The following is a 21,787-nucleotide window of genomic DNA, read 5'->3' as shown; positions in this document are numbered from 1 at the left end:
TTTGAGTTGGGATCTTGCTAAGTAGCTCAGACTGGCTTCAAACCCGTGATCCTTCTGCCTCCATCTCCTATGTGTTAGGATTGAGAGCAGCCACAACTACACCTGGATTGCTTTTAGGATTTCTATTGTATATATTTATTTATTACTGTATGTTTATGGTGTGTTTGGATCTGCTGTACGCAAAGCCACACATGGAGACCAGAGGGTACCGCAAGGAATCTGTCCTCTTCTACATTCACGTGGGTTCTGGGGGATTGAACTCGGGTTGTCAGGATTGGGCAGATATATCAGGTCATTTCGAAAGCAGAAGTCAGGGAGGCAGGGCCACGACTTCGCTGACTTGGTGGCTATCAGTGCAGTTTAGTAAAGAAAAGACTGAGCGCTCTCTCTCTCTCTCCTCTCTCTCTCTCTCTCTCTCTCTCTCTCTCTCTCTCCCTCTCTCTCTCTCTGCTTAGCTAAAGTCGAGTCAGAGGAGCTCTGCTGCTGGGGGAACGCGTGAAGGATGAGTGTGTGACATTTCCCAAGGCAAACACTCAGAAATAATACTTGAAATTGTGAATCAAACTTTCAGTAACCCATGCTGGAGAGAGAAGCAGGAGCCGTCTCTGTTACTGCAAGCCAGAGTGGGACCGAGTGGGACGATAGCAGAACCTGGTGGCAGGAGATTGGAGCCCGTAAAAGACATTGAGTACCCAAGGTCACAGAGCTAAGGTGGCACCCTCTGAATTCTACCCATCCCACTCCAGTCTTGGACCAAACGTGAACAGCCTTTTCCTTTCTGTGTGTCCAGAACACTGGTCCTAATTTCCTAAAGGAGACGCGGGCAGAGACGCAAGCAGGCCATGTTCCCTCTTCCTTCAGTTCCTTTCCTTTTGTCTCTTTCCCATCCCCCTGTCATGGTTTGAACCCTGTCCAGCAGGCCTGGGGCTTTCTGGAACAGAGTGAAATCCAAGGCCAGGTGGTGCCACAGCAGAGACACCAGTGCTCCTGGTCCAGGATGCACTGCCATGAAGCCTGCACAAATGCCTCAAAATAACATCAGCCCAGGGAGGAGGCTGGGATCTAGAAGCCGCTCACCCGTGAGGCCAAAGACCAAGGGTTCCGTTCACAGCCTCTGAGGTGCCTTCATGAGCACCGTCTTAGAATTTCACAATATCTCTCAGAGAAGGAAAGATCAGGAAACGTTTGGATAGAATTATGGATCAAGTTTTAAGAGTTTTGCAGCCTGAAATAATGAACTCAAAGGTTTGACAGCCAAACCCAACATTGTCCTTTGCCGATAAACAGAACGAGCCCGACAGAGATGACAAAGTAACTTGTCTGCCGGGTGAACTGATTCTCCAGCCACAATTGTGTGCCTTCTGCCAGCTCTCCCGTGTCCTCAACCAGCCCTGCCATCTGCTTCCGCCCTCTCGGGAGCTCCTATCTTCTCCTTTGGAAATTCACTTCTGCTCTTTCTATGCCTCCCTGGCCTGAACGTTTCTTCTGAAAGCGATTTAAATGACTTTCACGGATACTTTCCTTTTAGTTTTTAAATTTTTTACTCATTTATGTCTATTATATAATAATATGCATGTTCTATTGTTGTGTGTGTGCACACACAAGATCAGAGAACAATTTTTAGGAGCCGCTTTCTTCCTTTCCCTGTAGGACCTGAGGGTTGAACTGAGGTTATTGCGTTGTGTAGCAAGCACTTTTACCTGCTAGGCAGCCCACGTATATTTCTAAAAAAAAAAAAAAAAAAGAAAGAAAGAAAGAAAGAAAGAAAAGAAGGGAAAAAGAACCCCCAGGCATAGTGGTGCCAGGATACTTTAATCCCAGTACCTGGGGGGCAGAGGCAGGAGGATCTCTGTGAGTTCAAGGACAGTCTGGCCTACATTGTGAATTCCAGGACAGCCTGGGCTATGTAGAGATCCTGTCTGAAACAAAGCCAAACCAAACCAAACCAAAATGTAACCAACTACTCTCATCTTTTTAAATTAATATTTACTTATATTTTTTAAATATTTGTTTTATTTTTACAGGTATATGTTTGCCCAGCAAGTAAGTGCAGGAGACCTCAGAAGTCAGAGGTATTGGACCCTGGTGGAATTGGGGTCATAGAAGGTTGTGAGCAGCTATGTGGGTGCTGGGAATTGAACCACTTCCTACCTCCCTCCTTCCCTCCCTCCCCCCCCCCTCTGTGGTAAAACATCAGGGAAAAACTCTGGAGTTGATTTTCAATTCCCACCATTACATGGATTCTGGGGATCTAAGGAGCACCTTTACCCAGTGAGCCTGATTTTCTCTTCCCACCATTACATGGATTCTGGGGATCTAAGGAGCACCTTTAACCAGTTAGCCAGGTTACTGGCCCAGCTTTCTCCCATGATAAACACTTAAAAATGCCTTCCTTTTCTGGCTAACCCATTTTTTCCTCTTCCGTTTGTTCTCAGGCTTCTCATGTCTGGGCTCATGTCTCCTCCCCTAATTGCCCCTGACTTTGTTTTTATCATTCCCATGAGCTTTTAAGAAAACCTCCTTAACACAGTAATGCCTTTCGGCCACCTGTCCAACTACTCAGCCGCTAACCCTGCTGACCACGCCCCTCCACTGCCGTGATGTCACTTCCCCTAGGGGTTCCCCCCGCCCCCCATCTTTCTGGCCCCTCCTTCCAGGCTGGCTGTGACCCTCTTCACTCTTCCCTGGGTGCGCTATCCCTGAGAGATGAGAACCATTCTCATGGCTGGATTTATGTTGCCTTCTCGGCCTCTTCCTCGGGGTCATGTTTTCGAGCCCTAGGATGGCGCGGCCAGATGACTGTGTTTTTCACAAACCAGCTGAGTAAGAGGCTAGGGCTAAGCACAGTGCCTGGCGCGTGCAGGCACTCAGCAGGTGTTTGGTAAATGGGAAAAGTGGAACAAGAACCGCCAGCTTGCGATCGCTCCACAGTTCTCTGTATCAAGTGCACACGCATCCTAGGGCGGCGCCCCAGAGGGCGATTTACAGAGCCTGTTGGAACCAGATGAGACTAGACAGACCCTCAGTAACCCACTCCCTTATTGTACTGAAAAGGAAACTGAGGCCCAGAAGGGTTAAGCTATTTGTCTCTGGTCACACAGCGTAAAGTTAAAATGGGGGTGGGGTGGGGGTGGGGACAGGTAGATGACTCAGAACCAGAACTGTGAAAGGGCACTCTTTGGTATTCTCTCCCAAGAAGGCAGTGCAGGAATTTAGGGAGGTAGGATGAGGGTGGTACGACCATGACGAATGTGAACAGAGTCCAGAAAGTTCAAAGGCATAATGCCCCGTGCAAATCTTACTCGATTGTCGTCTGGTCCAACACACCGGTGACTGGGATCCCGTAAAACTGTTGCATAGTGGAGACTGCTGACTGCAAGGCCTTCCCTGAATGCAACGCAGACGCCCGCGACTCATAGGGAAGCAAATAGCCATAGGATTTTAACCAGTTCTGAAAGACGGGAAAGAATGCAGTGCGTTATGCTGGAGAAGTTCCTTTCTGTGTGGCAGAGATCTGCCCTTAAAACTAGGGGTCCCTTTACCCAGGGGACTTAAGGACCCACATTCTGATTTCTTTCTCCTACCTTCTACCCCACAGATATGGTCAAGTGAACATCCGGAAAATCTAGCTCTGATCGGCCCGCTCCCCAGCTGCCAACCTAAAACGTATTATGCCTACAGTCAATCTGACGTAGCAGCACACTGCACCATATCTGCTGGCAGGAGAATATATATAGTCTTCCTTGCTAACCATCCCCCTCCACACACAAAGCAATCCACTACAAACAATTATAAATAAGCAAAGCAACATATTCCTTATGTACAGATAAATAATAAATGCATAGAAGAAAATCTATTATGTAAGAGAATCTCCTGCCTTTCAGAAATACACATTGAAGGCTTACATAAGAATGTGTGGTATCTGCAACTGGTGCCTAATGGGTTCTGAAATAAACGCATAAATATATTTTGAGAGAGAGAAAGAGATAGCTAGATGAAGTAAATGCACTAAAATGCTAACAATTGGAGATGCAGGTCAAGTGTTGTTAGGTCTTTGTCCTGGTCCTACCAACTTCCTGAAGGTCTGAGTTGATGTCAGCCGTGTGTGTGTGTGTGTGTGTGTGTGTGTGTGTGTGTGTGCGCACACACGTGCATGCACGTGTGTTTGTGTGGGTGCACATGCGTGTGCGTGCGTGCCACATGTGTGCACTAGGGATTGAACCCAGGGCTTCTTGTATGCTAAGTATACACTCTGTTACCCAACTACAACCTCAGCCCCCTCCAAAATTTAACAACAACAGTCAAAACCAACCTAACTGAATATCTTTTTGGGTAGACTGTCATGGAGAACTTCTTTTGTGCTTTTCTGTTTTCCAAGGATCCCCCCCCCCAAAGAATCATTTTCTTAAAAAACAAAACAAAACGGGGAGAGGGGGGGCTGGGGATGTGACCCAGTGGTTGAGCCCTTGACCAGTGAGCACAAGACCCTGAGCTCAATCTCAAACACTACACAGAAAAGAAGGTAGGTGTGTGTGTGTGTGTGTGTGTGTGTGTGTGTGTGTGTGTGTGTGTGTGTCTATAAAAAGGGCAAGGGACTAAAAGAAGTTTGGGTGAAGGTCAAAGCGGCAGAGATCATCAGGGTACGAGCGCTGACCGCTGACCGCATCCGCAGAAGGTGACCGAAGGGAAACTGGAAGAGACAAGAGCACCAGCGAGTCCCGCATCATCTCCCGGAAAATGAGCAACGCATTCCTAGTGAGTCAGGCTCATCCCCAAATGCCAGGCTTGCTGCCAGAAAGCCTATTCTCTGCCCATCTCAGAGGGCCGTCCTGAGCGCCGGTGAGGGAGAACGGGGAAGACACCTTGGGAAACGGGATTGTTCCGTTCTCACATGCACCATTTTCATGGGCACTGGGCTGGCTTCGAGCTTGCTACTTAGCCAAGGACGACTTTGAACTTTCTGATCCCCCTGCCTCCAAGGCACGTTAGGATTCTAGGCGTCTGCTTCCATGCCCAGTTTTCTAGGGTTCTAGGGATCAAACCCAAAGCTTCATGCTTGCTGGGCAAGCACTCAACCATCTGGGCTACATCCTTAGCCCAAGAGCCTTTGGGTTTTGTTTCTATACAAACAACTCTGTTGTGAATGTCCTTATTGTAAGCCAAATGAAAACACTTCTAGAAGGCAGCCGCCAGAAACTATAAATTAGAGACTCTTCCCTTTCACCAAAGGTGACTAGAACATCTTCACGGCCCCGGGATGAAACGGATTAAAAGCCAAACTGCCAGAACATCCTCAAAAGAGCGACAGCCTTATTCCTCTCATCTCCGGTGTCTAAAACATGTTTTCCCTCCAGAGGGACGCTGCCGAGTGTCAATACTCACAGTCCCCCAACACCGATTCTCTTTTACGTCTCTGCACATACGTTTCTCTTTGCCGAGCATTCTTAGTTTGGCAAAAGCTTTTCATATTTTAATGTTCAATCCATAAATTACTACCCCTGGAAGACTTCCCAGGCTCAGTGATTTTTCTCTCTCCTCGGTACTCTCTAAACCCCCTATTATAGATATTATAGATCTTATAATACTGGGCTCCAATCGTCACATGCCACCATCCAGCAGATTCGAAGCTCCTTGTCGGAAGCCTCCCCCCATCTCAGTATATCCAGCCCCGGGACAGAGTGGACGCACTTTAGCTGTTCATCATGTCATTCAACAAACATTATCACACCTTTACCACATGCTAGGCTCTGTGCAAGGCTTTGGGGTTACATGACGAATACGGAACTCACAAACTGGCAGGTTAACCTGTGATAAAAAACTTAGTACTACAGGCCAGGTAGGGAGAGGGTTCTATGGGAAGAAAGGCAGGTTGTTCACGGGGGTGGAGGGAAGAGGGGGAGGGGAGGTCATGGAAGATATCCATGTGGAAATGAGATCTGAACTGTCTAGCAGGGATGGGTAGCATATTCTGAGAAATAGTCATTAAAAGTGACTAGAGCTTTGGGGGAGGGGAGGTGATGAGGTTGGGAAGAGGGAGGGGAAGGGAGAGAGCAAGTAAACTGTGGTCTACTCTCAAAGTGGTTATTGTACAAAGAATCTCTTGGGACTTGACCTTTGGCCGTGGATCAGCCACAAAACTCCAATCCTGACAGTTGGGAATGGTTGGAGGCAGATGAGCCTAAAGTCTATTCCCAGGTTAAGTCCTATCATCAAAGCATTAAATCCCTGTTCTGCATCTCTCTGCTAAGGACCATGGTTCACAGACTTGTAAACTCCTTTGCCCAGCCCCTGCTTACCCCGTCTCCGACACTCACTTGCTCCGCTGACTCCTTTGGGAAGACGTACCTGATAACATCAAGCCACACCAACACCCACTCTGCTTTCGTACCTCAGGCTGCACACCCCATTTTCTTTTTTTTTTTTTTTTCCGGAGCTGGGGACCGAACCCAGGGCCTTGTGCTTCCCTAGGCAAGTGCTCTACCACTGAGCTAAATCCCTAGCCCACACCCCATTTTCTTGATTCATGGCAGCACACTCCTACTCCTCCTTCGAAGTCTACCTCAAATATCCCCCACTTTCACTAAACCTGCCTTGGAAACCCTTGGTAGAACTAGGCAGCCCTCTTTATCCCTGAAGTAATTTTCGTGCACTGCTAAATGTAGGCACTACAATGCCCACACCCATTCACTGACCGGATCTGTTTTCCCTAACTACGTTGAGTTCCTGGGGAACAGAGGCTGTCATTAAAAAACAAACCTGCTACAGTATTTAGCACAGTGTGTGATTCAATAGTCACCAAGTTCATGGATGAGTGAATGAATGAGCAGTTGGCCTGGCACTGTCTGAGTACCAAGAGAAGGATCTCCTTATGGGAAGGAATAATAAGGAACGTACAAGAAGACATCCTGGTTATATATATATATATATATATATATATATATATATATATATATATAATTTATCAATTGTGCTTTGGTTTTCCCTGCTCGATGAAGCTATGGAGTCCATTGTGCTATCTAGAAAAAAAACAAAGATAAAGTCCACTAAAAGAAGCAAACCTCCTGCTTCATTTTTTAAATGGAATGGCTTTACCTTCCATCTTTTTTACACCTTGACCCATTAATCAATCACCAGCCATCTCAGACGTCTAACCTTGACAGCAGTTAATTAACTCTAAGATGTCTGACACCTTCTAAGTGCCAAAAGAGGTGTAAAACCCAGAGGAAAGTGAGAAGAATTGCAGGTACAGCCAACGACATAGAAGGGCTGGAAATAGCTGGGCTGAACCAAAGATGTGTAGATCACAGACAGAGCAGCGTGATTGGTCTGCTGGCCACGGGGGCGGGGTTTCAGTCCTCCCCCAGGAGCCGGAGCAGGGAGAGAAGATCAGAGGATAAGAAGAGGGGAATGTGGTCCTAAGAGAAAAGAGAGAGGCAGACAGCAGAGGCGGTGGGGAGATTAGATGAGGCGATGGGGGTGGGAAGAGAAGATAACTGAGAGAGCACACTTGGGGAGGAGTGAGAAGCTGGATCAGTTACAACAGATGGTCCCCGGGCCATCGAGAGCATCGCGTCTATTCCGATGGTCCAGATGGAGGAAAGAGTTGGAGGATGGTCAGGCGTCTGGCTAGGAGCGAAGTGGCTTGCTGGCGTCATCGGAAAGATTAGTGGTGGGGTCTAACAAGAAGGACCAGACAATACGGTGTCTGATTTGGAGATCTGGGTTAGAATGAGGAAGAGAGACTCAAAGACTGTAATCAAAGCGTCTGGGGTCTGGAGAGGTAGGACACTCGATCACTAAAGCCCAGGCAGAGGGTGCGGAGTTCGATTCCAAGAAACCAAGGGCAAATGCTGGGTGTAGTGGTGTATGCTTCTAATCCCAGTACTGGGGAGGCAGACGCAGGCAGGGCTCCGGGGCTCTGTGACCAACCAGCACAACCTAACGGGCAAACTCCAGGCTAGTGAGAAATCCGGTCTCAAAACACAAGGTAGATAGCTCCTGAGGAATGACACCCTATGATGGCCATTGACCTCTGTGTGCATACATCTGCACACATATTCACACATGAGTGTGTATGTGTACACATGTGCACCTACACACACAACTACACCAACACAGACACACAGTCTGGACAATCAAATCATAGCCTCAGTGCCCATGTGAGCATCAGGGACAAAGTACAAGCTTCAGTATGACAAGAGTTTCAACGCTCATGCCAGCATAAATCCTGGTATCTAGGAAAGGTAGGAAAAATATTTTCTGAAATTTATCAATCATGTCTTGGCTTTCCCTGCTTGATGAGGTAATGGGGTCCACTGTCCTATCTAGAGAAAAAAAAGATAAAGTGGAACTCCCCAAAGGAAAGCAAACAGACTGGGGACCCTCCTGCATGGACACATGGGGGACATTCAGGCTGAAGGAGGAGGATCTCATGGAGACCATGACATCATGAAGCAAGGAGAGCCGTTTGTTGGGACAGAATGAGAGATTGCAGGACACAGATCTTGACTCTAAAAGAAACAACTTTTTGGCAGTTAGAGACTGTCCTGATGGGGTTAAGGATCTCCCAACAGGGCCAATAGCTAGATTATTTTAATTAACCAAATTTGGGGCAATTCGTTGTAGCAACAATAGAAAACTAATACATGAACATAAAGCCTTTAATTCTGATGCACTGTGTCACCATGTCCTTTGTACCTACACTCTTCAATACAGCGACGACCACGCTTGGCCACTGCTGCTGTCCCAATTTCTCTGGTGACCTCTCCAGGATCAGCTTGGTCACTGAGTCTGTTCCCTTGAATTTCTATCCCATTAAAAACTTTCTCCTCCGGCCTTGTAATGGAGGACACTTGCTGCTGCCCCCCTCCCCCTGTGTTAGAACTACAAAAAACAAAAACAAAAACAAAAACTTCCTGCTGAATACATAACCATCCAAGGGTCCAGGAAACGTGATGCTTGGGAATACTTAGAAGATCCTGTAACTTTACATGCATGCTTTGCAGAAATGCAAGGAGGAGAAATCATGTACTTAAAATTGCAGAGCAAGTTGGCAAGGGAGTCAGAAATGGGGCTCAGGGTCCTGCCTCCCAGGAGAGTTCCTTCTGTCCTGCTACACACTCACACTAGTTCTACATTGCTTCCAAAAGCACCCTCCTCCTCCTCCTCCTCCTCCTCCTCTTCTCTTCTTCCTCCTCCTCCTCTTCTCTTCATCCTCCTCTTCCTCCTCCTCCTCATCCTCCTCCTCTTCCTCCTCTTCTTCCTCCTCTTCTCTTCCTCCTCCTCCTCCTCTTCCTCCTCCTCCTCCTCCTCCTCCTCCTCCTCCTCCACCTCCTCCTCCTCCTCCTGCTCTAGCCAGTCTAAAAAAGGCCCCTCAGGATCCCCCAACAGCCAGCTGAGGTTCTTGTCAACACCTTAATGCCTGTTGGCTGCCATCGGCTCTTAAGTGGGTGGGTAAGTGCGCTAGTGGGAATTCCCAGGAGCTCTACACAATGTCCTTGGCCCATTCCCAAGAGGCCACCACAAGTAGACAATCACCAGGCTTGAGGACGTGGCCCATTTGGGGTTTTGGGTCAGCACTGGGATGTCTGTTTTCTAATTCTGGGAAGGCCTCTGATGGAGGCCAGGAGAGTGGCCACACTCCCATTCACCCTAAAGAGGGAGGAGGCCTGGTCTTCCTTACTCCTCCCACTGCCCTCCTAGTTCCCTCTGCTTACTGATGAGCTAAGGAACAAGGAGAGAGGAGACAAAGACCGGTGGGTAAGGCTGTTTGTTTCTTTAGTGGGAAAATGGTCGAGCTAGATAGCCTTTACCTAGTTTGTAAGTTTCCGTTATTTGAATTCGGGGGTAGGGGTGGGGGTGGGGATGGGGGTTCACCCTCTGGGGGTCCACCCTCTGGTTCCTCCTTGCCACTTGCAAAGTCTAAGCCCAGATTTCAACAAGCTCGAAGCCCTTTCTTGTCAGCCTTCCCCAAACCTCCTATCCTTTACCTCTACTGAGCTACCATATTGCCTGAACACACCCTGCAGACCACGGCTCGCTTTCACGATAGAATACCACATCCATTTGCACTCTGGCCTTGTCCTGCTGAACTAGTAGACATCCTTCAAAGTGTGACTTGTGTCCCACCCTGTGGGTCCCAGGTTTAGTGGACATCCTTGGTCCTCCCAGTGGTGCCATCACATCCCTGACCAAGAGTCTGTCACATGCTACAGCATCGGCAAGGCTTTATATGTCTGTCGTCCACTGAACTCTTGCTGTGACCCTGTGACCTGGTGTGAGATACGCAAGTAATAAACATCGCAATTGTGATACGTGAAAGACCAGGACGAGGCGCTAGGGGCAAACATCAGAGATGTCAGCTGTGACGTCAGGGATGACCTCTCCGCCCCAACTATATAACATCTCAGATAAGACCCGTGAACAAGGGGTTGGGGATTCAGCTCAGTGGTAGAGCGCTTGCCTAGGAAGCGCAAGGCCCTGGGTTCGGTCCCCAGCTCTGGAAAAAAAGAACCCAAAAAAAAAAAAAAAAAAAAAAGACCTGTGAACAAGCGGATGAGGCCCTGCGATTCATTCCGGAAAGGAGATGATCCCATTCAATTTCTTAAAGGGAAGGTGTTTGAAGACTAGAGAAGCCGAGTGGGCCAAGGTGGCTGGAGCCTAGTGACCAGTGAAGAGAGTGGGTTTAAAATCGGGAGTCTGAGAGTGGGAAGCGCACTGCCACACTAGGTCTCATGGGCCACACAGGGCTGACTGGTGGCTGCTGGGCCCAAGGGGCTCACCATAGTGTTCTTTCCATTTTTGTGCTTGTTTGAACATTTTCCACAATAAAAAATTGGTAGCAGTTGGGGCTGGAGAGATGGTTCGTTGGTTAAGAGCACTGACTGTTCTTCCAAAGGACCTGAGTTCAAATCCCAGCAACCACATGGTGGCTCACAACCATCTGCAATATACATTAAATAAATAAATATTTGGGGCTACTCTGTCAGAGGACCCAGATTCAACTCTCAGCATCCACAAGACAGCTCACAACTGTCTGCAACCCCAGCCTTAGGGAAAATAGTTCCCTCTTCTGGATTTTGAGGGCACTGCATACTTGGGTACAGAGACATCCATGCAGGCAAAACACCCATACATAAAAATAAACATAAATAAGTCTTTTTAAAAATTAGTGATAGTTTAGTAATAATGAGTTGGTCTTTGTCCTAAAAGCCATTTAAGCAAGAGGAGGGTGGGAACAAGATGGTCTAATTGGAATGCATTAAAATCTTTGTTATTACCCAAGTTTTTTAAGCATTCAGAAAGATGTAAAAATAATAAAACCAACAAGAGGAAATCACCATCCGGCTCGGCAATGACGTACTTACTGTCTCTATAGCTATCACTCATACTACACTGTAAGCCCTTGGGTAAATGGTCAATACGGACAGCAGGTATGTACAGCTCTTAGGTGACATGAGACACACTGTAATTTGTGCTGTATTGGTTTTATTTTTTTAACATTTATTTAAAATTTTTATTTATTCATTCTTATTATTTCTCCCATCTGTCTGTCTGTCTGTCTCTGTGTGTGTGTGTGTGCATATGTATGAGCACACATACATGGAACCAATGTGGAGGTCACAGGACGAATTTGTTGTATTCTCTCTTTCGACCTTTATGTAAATTATGAGGATCAAACTCATGCCACCAACTGTGCAGTTTCAGACAGCACAGGCCACTGAACCAGCTTGCCGGCCTTTGTGTGTGCGTGTGTGTGTGTGCATGTGTGTGTGTGTGTGCCAGTGTGTATGTGTGCATGTGTGCGTGTGTGTGTGTGTGTGTGTGTGCGAGTGTGTATGTGTGCGTGTGTGCGTGTGTGTGCGGGTGCGTGCATGTGGGTGGGTACGTGTGTGTGTGTGTGTGAGAGAGAGAGAGAGGGAAAAGGAGAGGGAGAGAGAGAGAGAGAGAGAGAGAGAGAGAGAGGAGTTTTCTGTAATCTAGGCTGGCCCAAAGTGCATGAAAGTGGCCTAGAACTACTTCTTGGTCTTCCTGCCTCCCCTCCCATGTTCTGGGGTCACAGGTATGCACCACCCCAGCTTTATGCAGTGCTGGGGATGAAACCCAGGGCTCCCTGCACACTGCACGAGCACTCTACCAACGTGACACTTAGGGAATGTGATTTGGCTTTATACTCACATCTCATATAATTTGTTTTTTGTTTGTTTGTTTTGTTTGTTTGTTTATTTGTTTGACCTGGGGACCGAACCCAGGGCCTTGCGCTTGCTAGGCAAGCGCTCTACCACTGAGCTAAATCCCCAACCCCTTGTTTGTTTTTAAAAAAGGGTCTCACTATGTGGTTACTGGCTGGCCTGGAAAGTGCTATGACGAGACCCACCTGCCTCTGCCTACCAAGTGGTGGGGTTTAAAGGGGTGTGCCACTATACGAAACTAGAGCCACATACATTTATTTTTAAAACATCTTTCTGATTCCTTCCTAAAGGATTAGAGGCGGGCAAGTGGCCGCTTAGGAGGGAAGGTTCTAAAGTTAAATAAGAAACGGAATTTTAGTCTGAGACAGATGTGTAAGGGAGGGAGGATAGTAAACAAGTGCTCAGCTCGGGGACTGGCTGGGCCTGGTCACTGTTATAAGGCAGGTGGGGAGAGAAAAAGGTGAAGGAGCACCCCTGCTTTGGAGACACCTAAACGTTTGTGGTGCAGGATCGAGTTTAAAAAATATTAAGTGCCAGCAAAAGTTGGATAACAATGCCTGCTCTTCTCTGCTGTGTTAGAGCTACATGCATAACTCTTTGTAAAATGTTATCTACGGACTTATGGGTACACAGATATCCAAGCCATATACATATATACTTAGTACATGCATGGCTTTGCCATACATATTACTACAGCGTAGATCGAAGTCGACTGTCAAAACTAGTGTGTGCTGTAAAACCTATCAGAACTGGAGTGAAATGAATTCTGAAGTCCAGAGAACCCAAGTGATTGCTTCTCAGCGCTCTGTGCAGGGGCTGCAGTGTGGCTCAGGGCACAGCGCTAATATGCCCCAAGCGTGAGGCCCTGGGCTCGAGCTCTGGCACTTCAAACTAAACAAATGAGAAAAGCAGATGCCCCAGCGAGGGTGGGGGCACGGTCAGAGTTCAAACCTGTATCCACACGCCACTCCCTACCACTGGCACTCAGGCCGAAGTCCTGTTAAGTGAGCTTAAAACACACAGAGCCCCAACCACCACTCAGAGCTGCTTGGGGGCACATGCAACCAGGCCCCTCAGCCTCCTCACGGTGCTCGAGAGGCTACTTCTCTGCGCAGATACCCTCTGTGAGGTCCCTTAGACCCTGGACCAATGCCAATCTTACAGTCTGCTCACAGCCTCCCTTCCCAGCCCCTTCTCCTCCCATGCTCTTACTGGAAACAATCACGTAACTCGATGCCTCTGATAGATCTAATTATCCCATCCCTCCTAAACACACCACGGACTCAGGAGGAGCCGTGCTTCCCAGTTTTCCCTGCCTGGATTGCTCCTCCATTCCCCACCGTTTCCCTCTATCTGAGATAGCCTGGGCTGGTGGTCCTGGGTTCTATTAAAAAGCAGGCTGAGCAAGCCTTGTAAAGTAGGCCATTAAAAACACCAATCCATGGCCTCTGTACCAGCTCCTGCCTCCAGGTTTCAGCCCTGCTTGAGTTCCTGTCTTGACTTTCTCCAAGGATGGATTCTGATCTGGAAGTGTAGGCCAAATAAACCCTTCCCTCCCCAACATGCTTTTTGGTGATGGTGTCTCATCGCGGCAAGAGAAACCCTGACTAAGCAACATGTATTCTTCAAGAGAACTCCTGAATACTTGGACACAGACACGAAGATTAAAAGTCTTTATCCCGTTAGGTGTCAGACACTGAGGGGATGGTGATTTCCGCCTGTTTCCTCATTTGGGAGTCCACAGGATTTCATACTGTCTGCAAGGCTAAGCAATTCCGAACACAAGTCTTTTGATCCAGTTAGGGTTTGCGTCCAGCGGTATAATTTACTCATTTCTAAACCACTGCCTTTCAAGGTCTGGCGTGGGACATTCGTGAGAGCCGAAAAGGGTGATTCCCATAACACAGAGCCAAGGCAGTTTTGGGCAGAGGGGAATGCACTGAGCACAGGGACAGAGATCGAGCGTCACTGTAGTGTCTTTTGCTGTGGGTGGGTCCCTGGAGGAGCTGATGAGGAAGCCCTGTCATCTCTCTGAACCCCTGTTTACTCATCCATAAAGTGAGCCCAGCTTCCTTGGCTCCTTCGTGAGGCAATTGTCAGGACCCCACCACATACTTGACAACTGCTGGAAAGTCCAAAGCGCCTTACACCACCAGAGGCTGTTAGGAAAATCCACAGTAACACAAGAAGCAGGACAGGTTTAGCTCAGGTAGCAGGGAGAACTTCTGATGGGTTCTTTTTGCCCAGACAAGGATGGGATGTACTGGAGGCTATGGGGACACTGAAAGCATTGGGGACGTGGGAATTTGTCAGGGCGTCTTAATAGGCCTGTCAGCCTCAGCCTCATCCGGGGCACTTCACCTCCCTGACTGCAGGTGCAAACCAGAGAATCTTCTCCATCCGCTCAGAGCACATTCCCCAAAACCAGACTCACGGGCAAGCCTCCATCACACCCCACGTCAGAGTCACACTCTGTCACGCATTTGGCTCGAGCTCAGCGGCTTCACTTTGTCAACTTTGATTCTCTTCGAAATCAAATTATACCTAGGAAGGGCAAAAACTTAGATGGGGATTCTCCCTAGCTAGTACTAACAGACAGGGATGCTCCAAGTACAGCAAAGGCAAGAAGACAACCAGAGACTTGGTAGCACCCCTCCTCCACCCCATACACAAAACACAAAAGAAGCTCTCAAGAAAGTCAAAGCAAAGACCAAACCGAATAAAAAAAATTTGGGGGGGGGATGGGGCTTGGTAATGAAAGACAAGAGACAGGAAATCAAAAGCCAAAGATAGTGAAGAAAAACACGTTCAATTTAGAAGTCAGGAGGCCAGGGACACGTTCTGGTTTGAATCATTGGCAATCAAGGTCTGTGCCCTTGGACACCTCATTTAAGGCAATTGAAGACGTAACTGTGAAGTGCTGCCGTGTGTTTACTTGGCGATTGCTATGGTGATGGCTGCCTCTCAATCCCTCTTCCCTGCCTGTCACTGCTGTTTGGATGATGTCCAACGATGGAGCTCAAAGGTGAACTGTGAAGCTGCTGCTTACAATGGGAGCAGTGAACCCCAGGTCCAGGAAAGGGAAGGCAGGCAATGCACCCCTCTAGGAAGTTCTTTTTGGTGTGTGTGTGTGTGTATGTGTACCTGTGAGTTTGTGTGTGTGGTACCTGTGTGTGTGTGTGTGTGTGTGTGTGTGTGTGTGTGTGTGTGTGTACCTGTGAGTTTGTGTGTGTGGTACCTGTGTGTGTGGGTGAATGTGTCTGTGTGTGGCGCATGCGTGTGTGTGTGTGTGTGGTATGTGTGTGTGTATGGGTGTGTATATGGTGCACATGTATGTGTGTGGTACCTGTGTGTGTGTGGTACATGTATGTGCCCACACGTGCATTTGTGTGTTTGTGTGACCTGAGGTTCAACAATTAGGTTAGACTGGCTAGCCATCAAGCCCCGGGCACACTGTTTCTTCCCCACCCTGCATGGGGGTGACAAATGGGTGCTACCCCAGGCTTTTGAGTTGGTGCTGGGGAGTGGGCTCAGGCCTCATGCTTGTACCACAAGCACTTTACCAGCTGAGCCCTCTCCCTGTTCCCTAAGAAAGGTTTTAGAAGGGACCTTGAGACCTATAAGCCTATAAGTGCCTATTTCAGATGAGCATAACCCTTGGACATAGAGAACAGAATGCTTACGGATGAGTATGCACGCTTGGGAACTGTGTTCAATCTTGGTGGGGAAGAAACTTGCCTGAGACAACGTTTCCCTTCCCAAACCATGTGTGTTTTCAAAAATTAAATGACATAGTGACTGGAGATGCCTCTCAGTGTTCCCAATAACGAGAGGAATCAATGATGCTGGGAGAAGGAAGGGGGTTTCCTAGAGAGGCAAGTGTGACCCAGAATCATAAGGAGAAGTTTCTGATGAACGGGAAGTGGTGCAGCAGTGGGACCATGCCCGGGGAACCCTGGCAGCCTGTCTTACGATAGATGAGAGGCAAGCTCGTCTGGAGTCGAGATGCATTATCTATGAACAGTGGGAGATACAGCCTGCTAATGGGGAGGTAGGGAAGGGTCGGACCCCAGGGACCTCAAGCCAGAAAGAGGAGCAAGCAACACTCTCTGTGGGCTGAAAAGCAACGATAAAGTTCCAGTCATCTCACCCACTAGTGTTCAGTAAGGGATAATGAGATGTAAATTACCTCCGTAATTTCTAAGAGTCTTGGATCGCATATTGGATATTTTAAATGGACTGGGATGGTCAGGCTTCCATCAAGACCTGGAAATGCACTTAGGGACAGGAAAGGCCAGATGGGAACAGTCAGTTGTCACTTCTCTGAATAGATAAGGAGTTGCAAGGGGCCCCAAGAGACCATGCTGGGGCATGGCTGACTTAATTTTTTATAAGTGATCCAGAAAAAGTAGAGCAAAGAGAAAATTTCCAGGCTGCAGCTCATATTAAACCCTTTCAGGTAAGGAAACGCTATGCCAAGTGGGGGAAGGACTGAGAGAAGGGGGATGAAAAGACATCAGTGGGACATCGGTGTAGAGAAATGTAAGGCAATGCAGTCAGATAAAAGTAATCCACACACAAGGTGTTGTGTTCCAGGCTATCGGTTTTGACCCGTGAAAGGGATCAGGGTGCTCTGTGGATTGATCAGGATATCCAAGGAAGGGCTGAGTAGTAACAGGACAGGGCCCAAAGATAAAAGAAGCCATCCTTTCTCTACGAAAGAACTCCACATCTGGAGACAGCGGGTCAGGTTGAAAACAAACTCCTCCAGAAATCCACAGAGAACAACAAAAATAACCCAGGATGAAATGCGCCTATTCCGGGAGGTGGCCCTTCATGATGGGAAAACTTCAGCTGGAAACCGAGAAGGAAGGGTTCGAGAGGCGGGATAACTGAAGCCTGTAAGGCTGGTACGGATAAGTGCTGTGTAAACAGAATCTTGCCTCCAAATCCTGACATAGCTAAGCAAATGTATTCTCTTAATGTGCAAAATACCATGGGCATAAAAAGGTCTCCAAGCTCATTCAGGGCCATCTTCGGAGACGTCAGGGCCAAGGTCAGATGAGAGCCCACATACTAAACCCCCGGGTAGACTCCTCTGCCTCACCCTGAACACACTCAGGAAGTCTGGAAGAATCCTGCTTTTGCTAAGGTGGAAAGCCGTGAACCACATCACTTTGACAGAGCTAAAACCGCAAACTAGAGAAAGTTTTCATTGAAAGTCAGCTAACGATTATGAACCCCTAAGAGGCAGACTATCAGCTGGGCAAAGGATTCTTTCACACATTCTAAATTTTCTTTAAACATATCGTCTTTGCAGAGGCTGAGGAAATCTGGAACTTCCCTGCTAGAAAAACATACATTTTTTCCACCTATAAACACAAATTAGCAGAAAATTTCAGAGAATTTATGATCCCTTGAGTCCCTTGCCCAGTTAAAAAACTGCTGTTCAGGCAGATTCTTCTAAACAGCCTGTCTACTTAACAAACACTCTTCTCTCAGGATAATTCAGGCAATCACCAATTTCCTCCAGCAACGTTCACACTGGTTCAACATCATCATCATTTTTTTTTTTTTTAATTCCAGGCTTCTAGGCTGGGAGACAGCGAAGGAATTAGTACAACTGTCCCCATCCCCATACAACATAATGTCCTGGCTTAAATAGGAACAGACTAGAGTCAACTCACTAGCTCTGTGACCTTGAGCAAATTGTTTAAGCTCTCAGGGTCTCTATCCTCATCTGTAAAATGGGGACAGGTGCTTCAACAAGCTCACAGGATACATGCTGGGGTTAAATGAGATAGTTCCTATGAAACATAGCGCCAAGTCTGGCCCATAGTGCACGACTGTTATTATGCATGTATCCATGCAAGCATTGTGCAAGCATCCATCCAATCCCCTCTTGGAGCTCCGACTTGCACATGCCAGTGATGAGCAGCTCACCGCCTCCTAGGCTGGCTGAGCACCTCCGATTGTTACAAACTTCCTGCATTGGGTTGAAATGTGCCTTCTTGCAGCCCCCCTCCCACCCCCACTGTCGGTTGGCCTCCGCTCTGCCCGGTGGGGCCACGCCGATCTAGTCTATCCCGACGGCCCCTCAGCTACCGAGACAGCGATCCGGTCCTTCCTCGCCCTCCTCCCTCCCCCTTCTCCAGCTCCAACATCCTCGGCTTCTCCTCCAGCCCACAACACACTGGCTGCGCTTACTATTTACTCCGAGGCGTACGGTTTCCCTCACACACAGCCTTGCAGGCCACACACCCCACCATCACCGCGGCCACCCCGACCCTCCGCTCCGCCCCCGCCCGCCGCCCCTGTCCGCGGTGCTGAACGGAGCCCGGCCCGCGGGCCCCGCCCGGCCCCCCGCGCTGACCCGGCGCAGGCCCCCCGAACGAGGCCCGGTCGGTGCCGCCCCTGCCCGGCCCTGGCCCCGGCCCGGACCCCCGCGCGCTTGCCCACCTGCCCGGCGAAGGGCGCGTCCGCCCCGGCCGGCTTCCTGGCCCCGCCGCCGCCGCGAGGCAGCAGAGCGCGGGCAGCAGCGGCAGCAGCCGCCCGGGGCCCGCCAGCGGCTCCGCGCGGCCTGGCCCGGCGCAGCGCGGCCGCCCCGGCTCCCTCGGCATCCCGGCGGCGGGGCCCGGCCGCCCGGCTGCGATGGCGGCGGCGGCGGCGGCTCCGGCCGGGTCCTCCGCTGCAGCCGCTGCGGAGCCGCCGAGTCACGGCGCCGCGGACGCGCGCCTGGCCCGCCTGCCTCCGCCGCCGCCGCCTCGGCCGCCGCGCGCCCCCGCCTCCGCGCGCCCCGCCCCGGCGAGGGGCGGCCGGGGCGCGCAGGGGCAGCGCCGAGCGGGACCTGCGGGCGGCGGCGGCGGGGCTGCGGAGGCGCTCGCCCAGGCGCCGGGTGCAAAGAGGGCAACCCCGAGGGAGGGCGGAGAGGCCAGATAAATAATGCTGGCCCTGGGGCGGCTGGCCGGGCCTGGGGTCTGTAACTCCAGGCTAGCCCAGGGGGAGAAGGACTAAGGCGTGACACTGGAGAAAAGGGGTCTGGCTAGACCACCTGAGACGGAAGAGGATGAGCTAAGAAATGCTTGATGAGGGGTTTCAGGCGCTTAGAAGGGTGGTGCTGAGAAGCAGAAGGAACAGACCTGGGCAGTGCTTCACTGGGGTCGGGAGACCCCTCTGCGAAGCTCCCTCCTTTACCCCTCAGAGGAAGAGCGATCACCCACCCACTAAATGTCCCACACTGATGGAACACCTTCTAGAGAACACTAGCAGTGTCCTGGGCTTCTGAGGCTACAAGAGCTCAAAGGGAGATTCATGAGCCAAGGTGTAGAGGGTTACACCTAGAAAGAAAATGTAAGCACCAAGGCAAACAGGATACTGCCGACCAAGTATCAGAAAGGATTCCAGGAGTCCGGGCTCAGGGGGGCTGAAGGAAGGTTTATAGGAGACAGTGGGGCTCTACCAAGGCCCTGAAGGAAAGGCCCGGAATTAAACGGGGCGGGGGAAGGGGGAGGGTTGGGGCAGTGTGTGTGGAGTACCTGAGAGTCCCTATGTGGTTTCTACAGAGATCTGCTGGGAAGTGCGAGAAAAGGTGAAGGTGGTGAGGGTTGGGAGATTGTCCTGGTTCTTCCTGGGGATGGTGCCTGGGGTTGGTTTGTTTGTTTTGTTTTTGTTTTTGTTTTTGTTTTCAGCAGGATAATGTGTAAATTATGGTGATTTGGGAGTTCGGAGGTATGCACAAGCACTAGTTCATCTCGGTTTTATAAAACAATGCCCATACTACCACTGTCCACTGTTGCTCCTTGGAATTTAACACGTGCTTCGTGTTAGTCCCCTCCCAAGGTAAAGAATGATGAGAATATTGGGAGAGAACTTCAATCTCCTCTGTAAAAGGACACGCGGATCACAACAATACTACTGTTTATTGAATGCCTACTACACACAGGGCCGGGCACTGGGCTAAGCGCGTCACTGAATTATTCCTCCCGCAGTCCTGGGTGAAGCCCCGTGGAACAGGTTGTTATCGTAAACCAATTTAGGATAAAGAGGAGGCCCTGACTGAGTTTGCCAAGCATATGATTCATAGGGGCGCAGCTGGAGCGATCTGGCCTCAAAGCACATTTTGTCTGCTGGGATGGTAGAGGATAGGGGTGACTGAGGTCATCGAAGGAGGTGGTGGCCAGTGGCAGAAGGTGGACTATGGCATTGTCATAGGACAGGAGTCCTGCTGGTGGGGACTATCCCAGGGGAGGTGACAAAGAGCTGGGAGTTAGACCTCTGGGAACCGGAAGCTGCTTCACGGTCTTTGAGATGGGTGGGCATAGGGATGAGTTGAGAAGAAGGGATGAAGTGTGGCGGGGACGCTGAAAGAGAGAAGTAGGAAAAGAGCAAAGGGCCAAGGGCCCATCTGGAGACAGTCAAAAAAGACTGGAGCGGGAGAAAGACTGAAACAGGCCTGGGGCTGGAGGGATGGCTCCGTGGGTAAAGTGTTCCCCATTCAAGCATGAGACCTGAGTTCAGAGCCATTGTACCTATATGTAAAAGTTGTGTGTCTGCCATCTGAGCACTGGTGATGTGGGGAGATAAAGAAAGATCCCAGGGCCCCATTGGTCAGTCTAGCTAAAATGATGAGCTCTGCTGAGGATCCCTGTCTCAAAAGAATAAATAAAATGGAACCTGGGGGTGATGTTGCCCTCTGACAGCCAAGGTGCCCGCATGAACAAGGGCGGCCTCTCCCACACATATACACATTATACACCCCGCCCTTCCAAAGAGCTGAACTTCAGGCTATCAAAGAGCCATGGAGAAGGGAGGCGGGCCTCCAAGAGAGAGGGGGAGCTGGCAGTCGGGACTGCAAGGAGGTTGAGGACTGGCAGATTCGTCGAACAAATTACAACCTGGGGAGGAGATGGAGACAAAGCAAGGTTATGTGAGTTATGGCAGCGATGAAACGAGAGCAGTGCAGAACGCCGAGGAAAGATAACGCCTGTTTGGGGAAGGTTTGGGAGCCGTTGCGTTGCGAGAGAAAATGAATGGAGCCGACTAAGCCTTCTGCGTTTAAGACCAAGTGCCCACGAACTGCTACTGGCGATCCAGAACTAAGTGCTCTCCCATGCTGGGGGGCTGGAGGGTGGAGGTGGCAGCGGGTCAATGGTAAGAAGACGCCAATAAGAGTAAGTGGATGCAGGCTGGAGGGGCGGCCCAGCGGCTAACAAGCACCCGGGCCCCTCTCCTATTCTTGCAGGGCACCTATGGTCCGTTCCCAGCATTTACGGTGGGTATCTCACAGCCGCCTATAATTTCGGCTCCAGGGGATCTGATGCCCTGGCTTCTGTGGGTTCGTGTACTCGAGTACGCATACTCCCAGGGACGGACAATTGGTTTAAAATAGTGTAAGCCTTAAATTAGAAAAAAAAAAAAAGAGCAAGTCGATACAGATAATGAATTCCTAAGATGGTCTTACAGGCAAGAAGAAAGATGGCGAAAATGTCCGGAAATCGGAGGTGGCTTAGAAGGCTCCAGAAAATCTCTTACTCACCAGAATGCTTGGCTTCTCAGCCTCTCACCCCAAGACAGGCATGGGGTAAATAGGAAAGGTA

At 49.6% G+C, this 21,787-nt stretch overlaps 1 protein-coding gene across 1 annotated transcript in view; it reads right to left on the bottom strand.

Annotated features, from left to right (window-relative positions):
- The window catches only part of Mmp24 (matrix metallopeptidase 24), a 56,743-nt gene that overhangs the window by 24,303 nt on the left and 10,653 nt on the right, over positions 1-21,787 (bottom strand). The window contains exons 4-5 of the mRNA XM_032902633.1: positions 18,651-19,181; positions 3,303-3,451 (exon numbers count right to left, since the gene is read on the bottom strand). Coding sequence (XP_032758524.1) covers positions 3,303-3,451; positions 18,651-19,181 — 680 coding nt within the window. The remainder of the gene's footprint in view (positions 1-3,302; positions 3,452-18,650; positions 19,182-21,787) is intronic.

This window comes from Rattus rattus, chromosome 5, assembly GCF_011064425.1.
Source record: "Rattus rattus isolate New Zealand chromosome 5, Rrattus_CSIRO_v1, whole genome shotgun sequence".
Lineage (NCBI taxonomy): Eukaryota > Metazoa > Chordata > Mammalia > Rodentia > Muridae > Rattus > Rattus rattus.
The sequence above is the reverse complement of the archived record's forward strand: the minus strand, read 5'-3'. Positions and strand labels throughout refer to the sequence as shown.